The 18,323-nt window shown below is 38.9% G+C and overlaps 1 protein-coding gene and 1 non-coding gene across 2 annotated transcripts in view; one reads left to right on the top strand and one right to left on the bottom strand.

The window, feature by feature from the left end:
- Positions 1-1,278: 1,278 nt before the first annotated feature.
- Positions 1,279-18,323, bottom strand: part of HAS2 (hyaluronan synthase 2) — a 32,223-nt gene continuing 15,178 nt past the window's right edge. Inside the window, exons 3-4 of the mRNA XM_028105705.2 lie at positions 5,696-5,797; positions 1,279-4,189 (exon numbers count right to left, since the gene is read on the bottom strand). Coding sequence (XP_027961506.1) covers positions 3,260-4,189; positions 5,696-5,797 — 1,032 coding nt within the window. The 3' untranslated portion in view covers positions 1,279-3,259. The remainder of the gene's footprint in view (positions 4,190-5,695; positions 5,798-18,323) is intronic.
- LOC114211208 (U6 spliceosomal RNA) lies at positions 8,685-8,788 on the top strand. The gene has a single exon (XR_003609711.2). It is a non-coding gene; the product is annotated as a U6 spliceosomal RNA (small nuclear RNA).

Genomic DNA, 18,323 nt, shown 5'->3' with positions numbered 1-18,323 from the left:
AATGCTGATAAACTGGGAATGGTTTTAAGATATTTAAAGGACTAGAAAAATATGAAAAGATTTCATAATGCATGAAAATTACAAATTCAAATTTCGATGTCCGTAAAGGGTTATTGGAACACGGGCACACACGTTCATTGGTATAATGCCTATGGATGCTTTTGTGCTACAAGAGCAGAGTGAGTAGTCCCAGGACTGACCACGTGGCCAGGAAAGCCTACAGCATACACTCACTGGCCCTTTACATGAAGTTGACCAACCTTTTAAATAGCACCAAGTGACTTTATCAGTCAATTATTGGGATTAGAACCATCACTAGAGTGGCAATAATGTTCAGTGGCTACTGTTTATATATATATATATATATATATATATATATACACACATATATATATAATTCAACTGTACCAAAGTAAAGAGGGATTCTTAGGAACCAAATAATAAAAACAAAATTGGGAAATAAGATGAATTTTGAGGCATGAGTGGCAAAATGGATTACCATCAAAGCTCCTCAAAACAGGAAATGCTATTAGATGCCCCAACCCACTTTTTTAAAAAAAGCAGTATTTATTGTCCTTTTTCTGATTATAAAAACAATACAGGATCATGGCATTTGGAAAATACAAAAGTGTATACAGCATAGAAATTGGTGATATTGCCAATAGTAAAGATAACCACATGTAAACATTTGTATTTTTTACAAAATTGGGATGTTACTGTACAAAATGGTTATATATTCTTAATGTAACATTTGTCCAATTTCACATATCTTCTGAGAATATTTTAATGGGTAATAATGTTCCATTGTTTGGAAATGCCATAATTCATTTAATTATTGCTCTCTATTGGATTTAAAGTTACTTTAAGACATTGCTATTATTTGTAAATATTATAATTAGTTAAACAGACTTGCTTATGACTTTTCTGGAAATGTTTATTCCCTACTATGATGAATTACTATAATAAAACAATTTCTGTCTAAATTTGGGCTACTTCCAAGGGAAATAGAAGGTAAGATTAAAGACAAGCGTTATATTAATTGGGTCTCTCTCTCTCTCTCTCTCTCTCTCTCTCCTGTTTTCCAGATTTCCAAACCACACCAATCTGGGGGATTTCTGCTTCATGATTAGTAACATTAAGTGACTTCTATGATCTTTGACCAAGCATGTTTGTTTGTTTTCCGCATACCCCATTCTTAAATCTATTCCACTATAATCAGAAAAACAAAGTTTTTGTTTTGTTTGAAATGCCCCCTTCCCTTAGAAAAAAAGGCAATGCTCTTATCAAAAATATTTTATTTACAAAAAAATCAATTATACTATACATCCTATACTGGAAATACATTGAATAATTGCTAAAATAAATACAGGCAATTAATTCAATCTTTTAAAAGAATGAGAGAATTTGACATTTGAAAGTTATCAAAGCTTAACTTAGAACATAAATAGTTAAAAAGGCAAACTCAAGTTTTAGTTTCATTTATTGGCATGCTGTGCTGTTTCCCGCAAACTCTCCCAACAGTGAGTCTGAGTTGCAGAATGGTATGTACCTTTTTGTACTCCGAAGGAAGAATGTGCAGCTTTTTCTTAGGCAGGATAGATGGAACATGGGTGTCTGCATGGCGAGGAAGCAGAATGGTAGAAGCACATGGCTGAACACTTCTCCACATTCATACTCCACTTCATCACAACATGCTTTATGCAACGACTCATGTGTTTGATTGTTTTTAACACAGGTCTACACAGCACCAGCTACGAGGCAAGATGGGTCATGTCAAAAGCCAAACTGGATAACTGAGGCCCTTCGAGTAGTGAAATTAGCCGGGTTAAGGGTACCTGGTTCATCAATTTTTCTCATGTGCCAATTCTTGATACACTTATTAAACCTTGGTATTATTCTGACTACGTAAACATATCTATGTAGGCCAATAACAGGACAGGTGGAGCGATTATCTGTATGAATCCAGAAAAAATATCCTCCCTGGGAAGTAGAAGACAAGCTCAAATGTGCCAGTTTTGTGTCTATAGGCTTTTACACTTATTCAATTGTATCCAACTCACCCGTGTAAGCCTCCTAGTAACATGGAAAGTGAACTGGCAAGCTGAAAAAAAAGACAGGTCAGTTATGTTCAATGTCGACAGGATCTGGTGAATTCAGGCCACAGAACAAAATGATGAACTGCATTGTATTTGTCCAAATAACACAGATGATTTTTTTCCACTTTCCATTTTACTCAGCGTGAGAAAACACTGCCAGAATCTCCACATTTACCCAGTGTTTTCTTTCAAGGAGTAGCACTCCCCCACCCCCCCCTTTTTAAAAATCTTATGGAAAATTGCACTTTTCTACCCCTTTGGCCTTGATTTCCAATGACTTCCTTTTTGTGTGTGTGTGCACATGAGTATGTATTTCTACTCCCAAAGTGTGACAGGTATATTGGCCTTTTCTAAAAGAAATGAAAAAAAAAAAAAGTTAAAATATTGAAAGTTTAAATACTTTTCACAGAAATAAACTATTCCATGTTAAAAGGTAGAGAGAGAGAGAAACATTTTATTCCTTCTATCATGAACAACATCAGTCAACCAAGCTTCACATTTTGGGTAGATTTTTTTTTTTAAAGTATGAATTTTTTCAGAACCTATTTTAATAATAATAAAAAAGAACAGGTGTATTTTGGCAGAGAAGTAAAATATAGAATATGCAAAATTTGTTTTAAAAATTGGCATACAAAATTTTAAAACACAGTACAATTATATAAAAATACAGCACAGCCAACGGCCTTTGAAATTTCCTTTGGCATTTCATTTGGTAGAGTTAAACAGAAAATCCTTTCTAAAAAAAAAAAAAAAAATTAGCTATCAACACAGTCCATAAGTTAGGTTGTATACGTTGAAAGAACTTTTCCTTGAGTTTCCAAAATCCTTTTCTTCCATGATAACCCACATAAAGCATGGCTAGTGAGGTATATAGGGCAAACACTGTTAGGCAGATGTACAGTAAGGAAAAAGTGCATAAACAAAGAATGCTTCCCATTTTCATAGAAATAACAGGTTAAATCTGAGTTTCTTCTCATTGATGTCTTGTTTTACTTTGGCAGAATCAAAATAAACCCATAGAAATGTCTTTGTTCAAGTCCCAGCAGCAGTGATATGTCTCCTTTGGTGGCATTATCGGATGCCACAATACTGTACAGTCCCGAGAGGAACTAAGGTTTTGTGTGTGTCTGCGTGTGTGACTGCAAACGTCAAACAATGTAAGATCATACATCGAGCACCATGTCATACTGTTGTCCCTTCTTCCTCCTGCCACATTTATTGATGAGAACCACATACAGCGTCAAAAGCATGACCCAGTAGCATGCATAGAGCAACGTTCCAACAATGAGAACTGTCTGCTTGGATTCTGAGAATGGCTTTTTAGATTCCTTATAAATGGTGAAAATCACACCCCCCAGGAGGATTGTAAACCAAACCGATACTGGAATGAGTCCTATGAAATTGACAACAATGGTCTTCCTTCCAGACGTGCCCCACCCAGCTTTGTTTATCGTTGCGATTGCAAACATCTTAGCGGGAAGTAAACTTGACATGTACAACACCGAGTAGAGGGACATGAAGACCATGACGATATTTCCTCTAAGGCAGCTGGCAAAGGACGATTTTATGAGACCTACTAACTGGACAGTTAACAAGAAGAGGAGGATATTCCAAATTTTACCCCGGTAGAAGAGCTGGATTACCGTGGCAATGAGAAAGAAAGGGAAGAATCCAGTGATAACGGCCTCGTAGGTCATCCACAAGTGATGTTTATGAAACCACATCGCATTGTACAGCCACTCTCGGAAGTATGACTTGCTCCAACGGGTCTGCTGGTTTAACCATCTGAGATACTCTATCGGTGTCTCTGTAAGGCACTTGGATCGAGCTGTGTACTTTGTTGCATAGCCCAGACTCAGCACTCGGTTCGTTAGATGCCGGTCATCACCAAAACTACATTGGCTGCCCATAAATTCCTGATTGTACCAGTCTTCCACAAACTCATGCAGCAAGGAGTTTCTGTACATCCCCAGAGGCCCACTAATGCACTGGACACACCCAAAGTAAGACTGGCAGGCCCTTTCTATGTTAAAAGCCATCCAGTATCTCACACTGCTGAGGAAGGAGATCCAGGAATCGTACTTGTTTAAAATCTGCAAGGAAAAAAAAAAAAAAAAAAAAAACACGAATAAATAAAACATAAGCCCCAGCTAAAATACCAACAAAATCTGCGCCATCGTGAGGTTACTACCCAGAGGGAGGTTTGTTGTTTGGTCCTCCTATGTTAGCGTCCTTCTTCTTTTTGACATGGTTATATTTTATTTTCTCTGATTCTGTGTTAATAGATTAATCTGATAAATTGTGGGCCTGCGTTGGGACTCCTTGAGGAGCAACAGTTTTTCTACTTCAGGACTCTGTCTTCTTTCTTGTCCAGGGCTTTCTTTGTTGTTGTTCTCCTTGTTATGCTATAATACTGAACATGTTTTTAGGCTCTAGTTTGCAGATCCTAAATCCTCCCACTCTTTCCTCCCATCTAAAATTTGAAGGTTTTTAAGCCCTATCCTCTCCTGTTCTGGTTCATTTCCAACTCATTCAATTCCATTAATTTTCTTTCTCCTTCTTTCCCTCTTTTATGCAACGCCAGTGATTAAACTGTTTGTTCTGGCCTCTTCCCAAGACTTAAGTCCCGAAATAATGCTCTGTGTAAAGGCTACTGAAAGTTATCAGCTTTTCCTTGGCAATATTTCTAAATTCTTTCCTCCATCTCAATTTTGCTCAGTTCTCATCTGGGTTTTGCACGCTTCCTCTTTTACCACCAGGCCGTTTGTCTATTCCAGGCACTGTCTCTCCCTTCACTATCACCATGCATGTATAAAATGGCTCATACAGCAACGCAGCACCTAATTTTTAAAGTCAAGTTTCCATGGGCTTCTCACGTTTTGCTAAAATTTGATCACACGCTTGCAAAGCACTCATTTTAATCTTCACGTATTTTCACATATTCACATATATATTCATTTCCCATCCCACAGATTCCAAGTTGCCTTCATTAATATTTACTTCATTAACTGTTTCTTCATTTAGAGCAAATAATGGGAAATAATTATTAGTGGGAAATAGATCATAATCAGAAAACCCACTTATTAATTAATTGTCCCTTTGCCTTTCTTACCAGTATAAATTTGAGTTCCTATTTCTCTTCCTTTGTATTCCAATTTGGATTTTTAGTCAGCCATATATGAATCAGCTTTTAAATATGAAGGTATGAATATAGAATCCATCCTCAGTCCTTCCATTTTTTTACCTTTGCAGCTAAATGAACTCCAACATCAGATTTTACCAGAACATCAAGTTATGGCTCAAGAAGATATGGTAGAAATCATACACATTTAAATTAATTATATATAATTCATCAGGCACAACAGACAAGGGTTACATCACAGGATTAAGCAAAAAAAAATCCTGTGTTGTTGTGTTTTTTTTTTCAATGTAGGAAAGACAAGAGGCAATAAAGTGGGTCCGAGGCACATACTAATGTGTCTCTAGCACCAAAGGAACATCTGGCAGAGAGTTTGGTGTGTAGTAAACATATGTTCAATGAATCAATGAGTAAAAGTATAACTAAAAGTGACTCGTGCGGAAAGTGAAGCCATATGCACCTGGACATCTCCCCCAACACCTCCAACCATAGGGTCTTCTTCTAAAACTTTCACCATCTCCACAGATGAGGCAGGATCAAGCATGGTGTCTGAATCACAGACCTGCAAAGCAGAAAGTAGAAATGAGTTAAAGAAAAGGAAGAAGTATGAGTGTGGTCCCTACCGTCAAAATTGGGCATACATATTATGCCTTCAGCTTTATTGGCACCGGGCCTCAGTAAGCAAGTATTGCAGGGGTGAGTTTGTTATGTCATGACCAATACAAAGAGCAAGCTCAAAATTGAAGTAAACAGCATAGCTGGACAGAACAGCCGAAGTGCTAGGTATGCCTTGCAGGCTAACCAGCTTGTCTTGGTTTACCATGGATGTTCCTCATCTTGGCAATGGAAGTCTTATGCCCCAGGTAACACCCCAGTTTTCCAGGACTTAGTAAACATCTTAGGTTGGTCACCACAGAGGTCTCTTTTTATTGCTGTTGCTGTTGCCTTAAATAAGTCCTTTAGGCAACTTATCCCTCAGGTCCGAATGGTGGTCAGAAAATCCTATAAGAGTCTTGAAAGGGAGGCATGTTTAACAATAATTTCCCTCCCCTATTTTAATATGTAGTGAGTAAAAGACAGGAAAGCAATTCTCCTATGGCTGGTTGTATACTTTTGAAGGAGCAAGATGTCCATATGAGCCGAGCTTAGCCGCTGATAGACCATCAGGAAGGGAACCAGCATGATTTGCAGACCACTTTCTTATTCTAAAGCATTAAGTATTCATCTAGCCCTTTGTACATAAAAATAAATGTAAATTATCATAAGCCATTCTAGAAAAGCTAATAGTTGTTTTTAAAAACAATCTTTATATGGGTCTAAAAAAAGCAATTCTGAAACGAAACCAAACTACAATTTCAAGAAAATTATTGGGATGAGTCTATACTAGTGAACCTCTGACAGACAGTTCTGTTGGAGGCCCAAGGTGGCAGGGTTATAAAGACTTTTCTTTCCAGCCTGATTTCTAAGCCAGTTGGAAAATGAAACAAAAGACTAAGGGAGATGAGAAACCAAAATAGCACCTGTATAATCCTGAAGCTAATACAGAGAACAGAGCTTATCCCTGTGGAATAGCAGGCTTCATAATTACATTTTCCAGGATTAGACAGACCTATCAAGTCCAAATAGCATCTAAGTGGGGTCAGCCTCCTCCTGCAGATAAAGTGCATTCCCTTCTAAAGGTATGGAAGACGCCAGCTTCTTGGTGGAAGCCCACTCCCAGAAGAAAGGGGGAAGGAGGAGCCAGCTCTCTCTTCTCCTATACTCACCAGTCAGATTAAATCACTTCTCTTAGGGAGGGAAGGAGTAAGGCAGCTGAGAAAGGCTACTACCCCCAGGTGAGTTATACCTGTGGACAGAGCTACTTCCACATGATCAAAGAAAAATCAGAAGTAGGAAAAGTGCTCCCACCTCTCTATCCCTGATTAATACCAATAAGACACAGTATTCTTTTCTGGGGACTGCAGCTAAGCCTAGTAGATAAAAACTGATCAGAGTTGGCCTGTAATGAACCAGTTTCACATCCCCATCCAAACGGTAATTAACATAATTAATAGAGACTGGAGAGTTATCAGCAATTCCCATTATTGTGCCATCAACGCTGACGACCCTGGATGGATTTAATCAAGATTTAGCCTATTTATTTATATGAAAAGTAATCATTTTTACAGTTCTCCATACTAGTTCATTAAAATAATAGGGATTTGATATACCAGTTTTGAATGAAAAAAAAAAACTAAGAAGCATAAACTGAGTTGAAGGGGACTCTCCTCTCTCTCCCTCTCTCTCTCCGTATATATATATAGCCTGAGTCCCTCACATAAATAACTAAGGAATTCCAACATTTTAAAAAATGTGTCTGTCGGGGCGCCTGGGTGGCTCAGTCATTAAGCGTCTGCCTTCGGCTCAGGTCATGATCCCAGGGTCCTGGGATCGAGCCCCGCATCGGGCTCCCTGCTCCGCGGGAAGCCTGCTTCTCCCTCTCCCCCTCCCCCTGCTTGTGTTCCCGCTCTCGCTGTGTGTCTCTCTCTCTGTCAAATAAATAAAATCTTAAAAAAAAAAAAAATGTGTCTGTCTCCGTTTTACTAATAGCTATATTTTCTGAAAAAAAATTAATATATATTAATGAATAATGTTGGTGAAAACAGCAATTTAAATGCATTATTGAAACTTGTAAATTAAGAAGTATATATAGGGTATTCAGTTAATAACCGTTCTGGATTTAACCATATAATTTTAGAGTTAACATCTGAATTTTTTATTTTATTTTACTGACTTAGAAGTGTTCATTTTCTAAACAAAAATCGTTTATTTTGTTTTGTTTCATTTTTTAGCATTCTATTTTGGTCCGGCACGATCTCGCTTATTTAGGCAACAGGGAGGCATTAGTTTTTCACTGTAGAAAACAGGATTTTAATAATATTTGGGTTTGTACGCAAACCTCAGAAGCCTAAACAAATTTCTCCAAAAGCGACGTTTTGCCTCTCCTGTGCCTTGCCTATCACTGGTTTGTATATGGCTGGCTGCAAGCTTGTCCAGCCCATCACGAGGGCAGGAGGGTGAAGGCAAGAGTTCAACCCACCTTTAGAATCCGGGGTTTATGGCCACACCCACCTCTATTGACTCAGGCCGGGAAAGGTAAAACCGAAGGCTAAAATAAGACTAAAAACAACAGGAAGGGGGCAATCCAGAATTAATGTTCAAGTAACTCCGCCTTGTGAGCACAGGCAAGCCAAGGGAACTGCCCCCTTGAAATGACTAAGCGGGAACCAAACGTCTGAGGCTCGGAATATTTAAATTGGTCCTGTCCCTCCCAGTTTCCAACAGCAAAGCACCAGCAGTTCTCTGAGAGAGACTGTTCTCCGGGTGGGCTGAACTGTGTCAGAAGGGAAAGCTCCCGGAAGTCTCCTGGGCACGTATTTGCTATAGCAGGATGAAAGAGCTTTAAAGAAGTTCAATTTCTGTGACTGTCTTCAAACTTGGAATGATACAGAGAAGACTAACATGGCCCCTGACTACGGGTGACTTGCAAAGCTGTGAAGCATTCCATATTTTTTTTAAAAAAAGAAGAAAGAGAAGTAAGTTCAAAATCTGGATTTCTGGATGCTATTTGGTGACAGAATGCCGGCTAGAAAGCTATCATCTGAGACAGTCAGCATGTATGTTCATGGACCTACTAGCATGTATTTATTGCTATCTAAAGGGTGACTTTAGCCCCTCTGAAAACCAGTATAGTGGGAATAGGATTTCTAGTCGTCTCCCCACCAATTAATAACAGGGATGTAATTTCATAAATGTTGGCCATTTAGCTCTAGGCTAGAAACTGTAAGAGACGTACACCAGTTGACATAGAGCTTGACGTCACGTGGGGACAAGTTACAGGCCGTGATTTACACACAGGAAAACAATTAGAGAACAAATCAAAACGTCTCTCTGTCCACACTGAAGGTTTCCCTGTAATTTGTTTAAACCACATGATCACTAGTCATTAAGATTTCTCACTAGGAGATATGGAAATGAAGCAAAATCATCGAGTTGTCACTAAAACGAGTAGAAAATGTCAAGACAAAAAGGCACTTTGGGAAGGAACCAGCCACCTCAGTCTTAACCACAGAATCATCAGCTGAAGTGCCTCAGACCACTGCTGCTCCTCCTTCTTCCTCCTGCCCTATTGCAGCTGAGAGATAGCAGCCTCTCTTTCCTCCCTATCTACAGGGGGTGACAAACTAAGGTCTTCAGGCCAAGTCCAGCCTGCCCCTGTTTTGATACAGTCCGAGGCCAAAAAATGGTTTCTACCTTTTAAAATAATTGAAAAAATTCAAAAAAATACTATTTTGTGGCACAGGGAAATTATATGAAATTCAAATTTCAGTATCCATAAGTACAGTTGTATTGGAACTCAAACATACTCATTCATTGTCATATCATCTATGGCAGCTTTCACACTAAAACAGCAAAGTTGAAGAGTTGTAATAGAGACCATATGGCCTGCAAACCCTAATAGTTACTATCAGGACTTTTACAAGCAAAGTTTGCCAATCCTGGGACGAAAATAATTGGTTGCAGGGGGAAGGTTCTCTTTCATAAAATTAAAAAAAAAAAAAAAAACCAAACCTGAGATTAAATATGTTCTAAACCCAATTTTAATTCTAGTGGATTTTTTTTAAAACATTCCCTCCATCTTTATGTGGTATAAGGAACAGTAATGGCATAAAAGGTATAAAACATTAGGTAAAGGAGATTTTTTTTCTTTGGCCAAGACTTGCCTATTATAAGGACAAATGCCTTCAGAATTAAGAAGTCTTGAGGCCTGTATCTCACTATTTCTGAGAACTTTAACAAACCATTTGCCATCTGAATGGTGCTGGAGGGAAACAGAACATATCAAAGTCCCTTGTAAATTGGAAAGGACCATAGAGAAGTACACCATTAGTATAAGGTAATAATCTTTACATTTTTGTACCCACTAAGTAAACCCATAACCTAAGGGATCATGTCAATCCTTACCACAAATGGATGGCTCAGCAGAGAATCTCTAAAATGGCCATCGGAATTGATTACTTATCGAGGATCTCTTATCACAATGAACAAATTAAAATGTGTCTGCAACTGTCTGTAATTCTCCTTTAGAAATATTGTTACCTATTCTGCCAAATGCTGTTCAAATTCTAAGACCCAAGACTAAAATAAAATCTTAAGTCTCTGTGTTTCACCTTTTTTAATGTTTCACTTTTTTTTTTAACGTGTTTCCTTTCAGACTGCCTGGTGGATCTCCCCACCGTCCCTCCTCCAGCCCCATACCACTTCAAAGGGCGTTGAGAGCTACACAGATTAAGAGAAAATCTTAATTACTCTGGCTGCCTTCAATGAGTTAACAGGTTGAAAATAAATCAGGACCCCTTCTGTTGCTACTGCCTTTATCCTTTGCCTGCTTGCAAGGCTTGACCCTTCATCTTAACCTTGACCCAGTGAAACTATTTTTCTCTATAGTGTGTGGAATTTACTCTTGGTCATGACCCCACTACCAGCCTTCCTGAACAGCTTTACCACGAAGTAAATGGAGTTTCCTTCACCCTTCCTTTCCCTGAGGACATTTCTCTAGTGAAAAGGGATAGGCCAGAACAACAACAAAAAATCACAAAGAGTTATTTACTAGCAAACACAAGATGGTGCCAGTCTCCCTGAACTCTTAACAGGATAATACCAGAGGAAACACACCACTGTGGAAGAGAAGGCACTATGCCAATATCGGGACGAAACAGATCTGCCTTAATCCACCATTCACCAAGTTTACATAAACTTGGACTAGCTTCTTGACCTTGGTGCCCTTACCTCACCTTCCTAAACCTCCACTGCTCAGATGAAAAATATGGACAATCATATCCACCTAAAGTTTGTTGTGTTGGTAAATTAATTCGATAACACATGTAAAGCACTTAATAATGGCTAGCTCATAGTAAATGCTCAATAAAAAGAAGACATAAAGTGATCAACCTAAACCAGAGGTGATAAACCAAAAACAGAGGCCCTAACTAAGGACACTAATCCAATGAGAAGGGGTCCTTTTTATTCTCACTGTAAATAAGTTAAGACTCACGGGGAGAGCAGGAAACCGATGCCTACTCCGATACCCAATAAGCTCAAGTTAAGAAAACTGAATTCTGGGCAGGCAATGTAAAAATCCTTAGATTGGGTTGTTTACTAGAGAAAAGAAATTAAAGGAAAAAAAAAAAAGAGTAGTTTGCAGCTGCTTAGTATTCATGTACAGCCTTGAATGTACCCTTGGGGTGTAATGTGTGAAAGTTCATCCTCAAGCAAAGGGTAGACCCTGGACCCATTAAGACTTATAAAAGTCTTCCATCTTGACTTCATACCTCATTGACATTGAACCCCCGCTGAACGTGATACTATTTAAAATTGGTTTTGTTAAGTACCTAAATGTATAGGACAGAATTTTAATTTTTAAATCTGGACTTGAGAACTCAAGTATCTGCTGAAAACAGGTACATAATTTGGATGGGACCATAGACATGCAGGAGATGGGGGAAACTAAAAATTTAGAATGGAAAATAACCTTCACAAAAATAGACTATTGCACACAATTTAAAATTTCTCCAATATAACCAACAAGGTCACTCAAAAGTTCATGGTATATGGTAATTAACTTTATTATAACAAACTTGTAGGACTTTATCAATATTGCATGGTACTTTCAATTTTTAAAAATTTTGATTTTCTATTTATTTGGATTCTGGATAAATGGAATTTACAAGTAAGCCTACAGCTAAATTTAGCAGCCTCAGATTAAAGTGGCAAATACAAAATCATAAAATAGAAGAATTTAAGAGCTAAAAAGTCACTTTGAAATTAATTAGTAAACAAAAAGAAATCAAAGGCATCCAAATCGGCAAAGAGGAAGTCAAACTCTCACTCTTTGCAGATGATATGATACTTTATGTGGAAAACCCAAAAGACTCCTCCCCAAAACTGCTAGAACTCATACAGGAATTCAGTCAAGTGGCAGGATATAAAATCAGTGCACAGATATCAGTGGCATTCCTATACACCAACAAGACAGAAGAGAGACAAATCAAGGAGTCGATCCCATTCACAATTGCACCCAAAACCATAAGATACCTAGGAATAAATTTAACCAAAGAGGCAAAGGATCTGTACTCAGAAAACTATAAAATACTCATGAAAGAAATTGAAGAAGACACAAAGAAATGGAAAAACGTTCCATGCTCATGGATTGGAAGAACCAACATTGTGAAGATGTCAACGCTACCTAGAGCAATCTACACATTCAATGCAATCCCCATCAAAATACCATCCACTTTTTTCAAAGAAATGGAACAAAGAATCCTAAAATTTGTATGGAACCAGAAGAGACCCCAAATAGCCAGAGGAATGTTGAAAAAGAAAAGCAAAGGTGGTGGCATCACAATTCCGGACTTCCAGCTCTATTACAAAGCTGTCATCATCAAGACAGTATGGTACTGGCACAAAAACAGACACATAGATCAATGGAACAGAATAGAGAGCCCAGAAATGGACCGTCAACTCTATGGTCAACTAATCTTCGACAAAGCAGGAAAGAATGTCCAGTGGAAAAAAGACAGTCTCCTCAACAATGGTGTTGGGAAAATTGGACAGCCACATGCAGACGAATGAAACTGGACCATTTCCTTACAACACACACAAAAATAGACTCCAAAAGGTTGAAAGACCTAAACCTGAGACAGGAGTCCATCAAAATCCTAAAGGAGAACACAGGCAGCAACCTCTTCGACCTCAGCTGTAGCAACTTCTTCCTAGAAACATCGCCAAAGGCAAGGGAAGCAAGGGCAAAAATGAACTATTGGGATTTCATCAAGATAAAAAGCTTTTGCACAGCCAAAGAAACAGTCCACAGAACCAAAAGACAACCGACAGAATGGGAGAAAATATTTGCAAATGACATATCAGATAAAGGGCTAGTCTGCAAAATGTATAAAGAACTTATCAAACTCAACACCCAAAGAATACATAATCCAATCAAGAAATGGGCAGAAGACATAACAGGCATTTTTCCAAAGACATCCAAATGGCCAACACATGAAAAAGTGCTCAACATCGCTCGGCATCAGGGAAATCCAAATCAAAACCTCAATGAGATACCACGTCACACCAGTCGGAATGGCTAAAATTAACAAGTCAGGAAACGACAGATGTTGGCGGGGATGTGGAGAAAGGGGAACCCTCCTACACTGTTGGTGGGAATGCAAGCTGGTGCAGCCACTCTGGAAAACAGTGTGGAGGTTCCTCAAACAGTTGAAAATAGAGCTACCATACAATCCAGCAATTGCACTACTGGGTATTTACCCCAAAGATACAAATGTAGGGATCCGAAGGGGTACGTGCACCCCAATGTTTATAGTAGCAATGTTCACAATAGCCAAACTGTGGAAAGAGCCAAGATGTCCATTGACAGATGAATGGATAAAAAAGATGTGGTATATATATATATAATGGAATATTATGCAGCCATCAAAATGAATGAGATCTTGCCATTTGCAAGGATGTGGATGGAACTGGAGGGTGTTATGCTGAGTGAAATAAGTCAATCAGAGAAAGACATATATCATATGACCTCAGTGATATGAGGAATTCTTAATCTCAGGAAACAAACTGAGTGTTGCTGGAGTGGTGGGGGGGTGGGAGGGATGGAGTGGCTGGGTGATAGACAGTGGGTAGGGTATGTGCTATGGTGAGCGCTGTGAATTGTGCAAGACTGTAGAATCACAGATCTGTACTTCTGAAACAAATAATGCAACATATGTTAAGAAAAAAGAAAAAGAAGATAGCAGGAGGGGAAGAATGAAGGGGAACAAGTCAGAGGGGGAGATGAACCATGAGAGACGATGGACTCTGAAAAACAAACTGAGGGTTCTAGAGGGGAGGAGGGTGGGGGGATGGGTTAGCCTGGTGATGGGTATTAAAGAGGGCACATTCTGCGTGGAGCACTGGGTGTTATGCACAAACAATGAATCATGGAACACTACATTAAAAACTAATGATGTAATGTATGGTGATTAACATAACAATAAAAAATTTTTAAAAAATTAATTAGTAAAACCATTCCAGAAAAAAAATATGCTCAAAGAAAGAAAAAGATAATCTTTCGTGAGAGGGAGGCAGGATGAGGAAGACCACCTTTTCTTACACCAATTGAGTTTACGGCAAGGGACCTCAAATCTAGCCAATGAACATCTAAGACAATCATAGACATCTAAGCAATTTGGTCCTTCTCCGTTGACTTTTTAAAAAAAGAATTAGGAAGAAATATGCCTGCCGTGGTAGAATGAATTATCCAAATTGTTGTAAAATAATTACTGACTTCCATCAACCTAGAATCTCTTCAAACCTGAAGGTTAAAAAAGGAGTCGTTCTCTTTTCTTCTTAGGAAGGCTGGCACATGAGTGAAAGTCATAGAAGGTGCAAAACAAAGGTGACAAGCCAGCTGGGAACGTGGGAAACCAAATGTTGTCACCTCTAAGGCTTAAGCCATGAAACACCCTTATTCCAAATGGTTGGAATTCTCATTCTAAAGAAGGGAGTCAGGAAATCCCATTATGGTGGCACTTAACTCTGGGCTTACATTCAAGAATCCAAATTTGGGGCAAAGGGCAGATTAAAAATGAAAGTGAGGGGAGCCTAGCTGGCTCAGTTGGTAGTGTGTGTATCTTGATCTCAGGGTTGCGAGTTCGAGTCCCATGTTGGGTGTAGAGATTACTCAAAAATAAAATCTTAAAAAAATAGAATAAAATAAAAATGAAAAGATAAAAATGAAAGTGAAAACATGATAATAACTGCTAAGTGAAAAGCAGATTCTGATACCCTCCCCCCTTTTTTTTGCTTTGTTTTTTGATTATACTTATGCAAAGCCTAGGTGTATTGCTAGAAAGAAATGAAAATGTCAGAGAAATTAAAACTGTACTGGAAAAAATTATAAAAAAAAGAACCAATCGTACTGACTTAGTGTTCTGAGCTGGGAATGATCTCGAAGATCATCTGTTCTACCATAGCAAGAAAACAACAGAGTTAAGTCTAGAATTCAGATTTCCCCACTCCTATTTTAATGAACTCTAATCTTACCCTCTAGTATGAATGATACAGGAAGACATAAAACATTCGCAACATCAGCCCTTGGAATATTTCAATTGCTTAGGCTTCCCATAGAGAACAGGAACCAAGCAAATTTGACATATAGTTGATTCTCACGATTCATGATAGTTATGTTCCACAAAGTTTCCATGAACACTGACTTAGAGAACAGCAAAACAATTGCTTCTAGCACAAATACGGGGTTGGGTTCCTCTGAGACTCTGGTCACAAATTTTTGTCTACTGACCAATACCAAACCCTGTTTTATTTGCGTTCCTGTTTAAATACATCTTATTATATGAAATTGAGTCATTAACACAGCTGACCCAAGCCCCCCAACAAATCTATTTTCTTCATAAGGCAGTCACAGCCTTGTGCTCAGGAACACTAGCCCAGTACTACACTTGGTGGGGGGAGGGGGCATTTTAAAAAGTTACATCACCCACAGAAAGCACAACAATGTGAAAAACATGATACAAAGTAGATTATGAAGTTACTTGTTTCCGCTGTGCTGTACCATGTACAGGACAGTTTATAGCACAGTCTTCTTTGACCTCAGTTGGGAACATGTACATCAGGTGACTCAAATTTTATGCTGTTCTGCACGTCTGCAAATGATCACAAAAGCACTGCAAGTGCTTTGGGGGTTACAAATACATTTTACTGAGTGGCGTAATTTACAAATACAGACTCCATGAATAATGAAGGTCAACTCTACAATTAAGAATAATTTAGTCTTACTTTTCTCCTACTAAAGGAAACATGGATGCCTAGGATACTGTCAGAGTAAATTAATCATAAAATTGTCTCCTATGGTCTTCCCTGGTAGAACATGTTTATGCTTCTTATGTATTTTCTACCTGGACAATCCCTAATACCACACATCAGGGGATAATGACAGTTACCTTGGTCACATGGTTACCAGTGGCCACTTATGTTGTATTATCCAGGTTCAGTAATAGGACATAAGAATAAAGCAATCATATAATCTAGGCATCAAAGTACACCTAAAAAGTCTTCTGTCATTGTGAAGAAGTAACAAACAAACAAAAAGTAAATACAATATAATCTGAAAACTATTTTCAAAATAAGGGAAAATTAGAAAGGCATATGCTGTCAAGTATCAAATTTGAGAATCTGTGTGTCATGTATGTGCTGTGGAGGATTTCAATTTTACTCATTGTGCTTTTCTGTATTTTTAAACACACCACCATGTGTTACTATAGTAAATAAAAAAGCTAATAGAAGTACTATTTTGCAAAAGTAAGAAAGGTTTTGCCCTAGCTTACTTAAGCCATACGAGACAGATCAGAATCTGTCTCTTTTTGAGAAAAAAAAAAGTTCTCTCCGGAAAACACTTTGATTCAAAATTCAAAAAAATCTTCCCCATTCTCCTCCTTATTTCTCATTTCCTGCTTTACTCACTTCATTATTTATGATTTCCTGTATTCTTTATCTCTGAAACCAGCCACTAGCATCCTGGGTGAATTTGCTACCATTCTGGCTTTCTCCTAGACTAAAGCTTCTCTCCGTATTCTAGGTCAGTGTTAGTTATTTGACTGGCTTTAGGTGGAGAAGACTAGACAGGAGAGCTGAGAGAGGTGGAGGGACAGGCAGTAGGACCTTGCTCTGGCAGAGACCAGAGGGAGCTGCCCCAGAGAGCCCAGGTGACCCAGAGAGCCCAGGCGTGTATGCAGAAAGGTTAACCTTGAGATAGGAAATGAAGCTTGGTACCTTTGCAACTGTAAAAAAGGAAGAGAAAAGAAGACCCTGATAGCATTCAGAAGCAGTACGTTTGATTTTCTCTTGTAGGAGGCAGGGCCATGTGTTAGTTAGGGAGGAGTTTGGGTAGGTGCTAGGAGAATGGTGAAGGCATGAAATAATTGGTCATGAGAAGCAATAGGCAGGACATCTACTCAAGATCAAGTGGGAAGAGAGCTAACCAGTGTCCAAGACCCAACTGCAACTGGAGGAGACCAATCATCTTGGCCATGTCCGCACAGCTAAGCAGTGTCTTCAGCCAGGTTAGCAAGCATGTGAGCAGATAGATAGTCCTTTGTCTGCCCCAGCCCTACTTTCTCTTGTGTATGAGCACCTAAACCTGACTTCTTTCTTTCTGTGGCCAACCTGCTCTCCACATTGAGTCACTTGTAATGCTTAGTAGCCAACATCTTTTAAATGGATGGTGAGAATGTACTGGTTTGAACCTTATGACATTTCCATTTTTATAGGGAACACATGGTTAAATATCGGGGGATTGTAATGAGGGATGGCAGCATGCAATCACCTGGTTTCAGAATGCCAAAAGGTTTTCCACATTTGTTTGAGTGCTTAGAATGGGCTGAGAGTTCCAGTAGGATTCAGGGCCCAGGGAAAGCTGCTGCTTGGGTTGGTCTCTCTGGAGGCCTCAGTCTGATGGAAGGAAAGTTCTCGAGCCTGATTAGGGCTCTAGCAAGGAGCCTACTCTAACATTTCATAGTTTGTGCTATTTTGTCCTGGTCAGGCACAATGTCAAGTTGTCAAGGATACAAACAAAATTCAAAACAAGAATGATGGGAGAAGGGGATTTGGAACAGGCTTAAAAAAAGAAAGAAAGAAAAGAAAAAAGAAACCCTCACAATGACATCTTGATTAGAAATGACAAACATAGCAATAGTTTCAACTAGAATTAAAGGCAGAATATCAAAACAAGCTTCCTCATTTTAGGCTCAGAGCTTCATTCTTCAAACCCTCTGTAAGTTCCCCAGCCATCCCATCACTTCCTTTGAAAGGATCATTTTGGGGGCCCCTGGGTAGCTTGGTCAGTTAAGCGTCTGCCTTTGGCTCAGGTCATGATCCCAGAGTCCTGGGATCGAGCCCCACATCAGGCTCTCTGCTCAGCGGGGAGTCTGCTTCTCCCTCTCCCTCTGCTGCTCCCCCTGCTTGTGCTCTCGCTCTCTCTCTCT

Source organism: Eumetopias jubatus, unplaced genomic scaffold, assembly GCF_037043125.1.
Source record: "Eumetopias jubatus isolate StellerSeaLion01/CBP00866 unplaced genomic scaffold, mEumJub1_p1.0 scaffold_4, whole genome shotgun sequence".
NCBI classification, from domain to species: Eukaryota; Metazoa; Chordata; class Mammalia; order Carnivora; family Otariidae; genus Eumetopias; species Eumetopias jubatus.
Note: the sequence above shows the minus strand (reverse complement) of the source record. Positions and strands in the feature narration are given on the sequence as shown.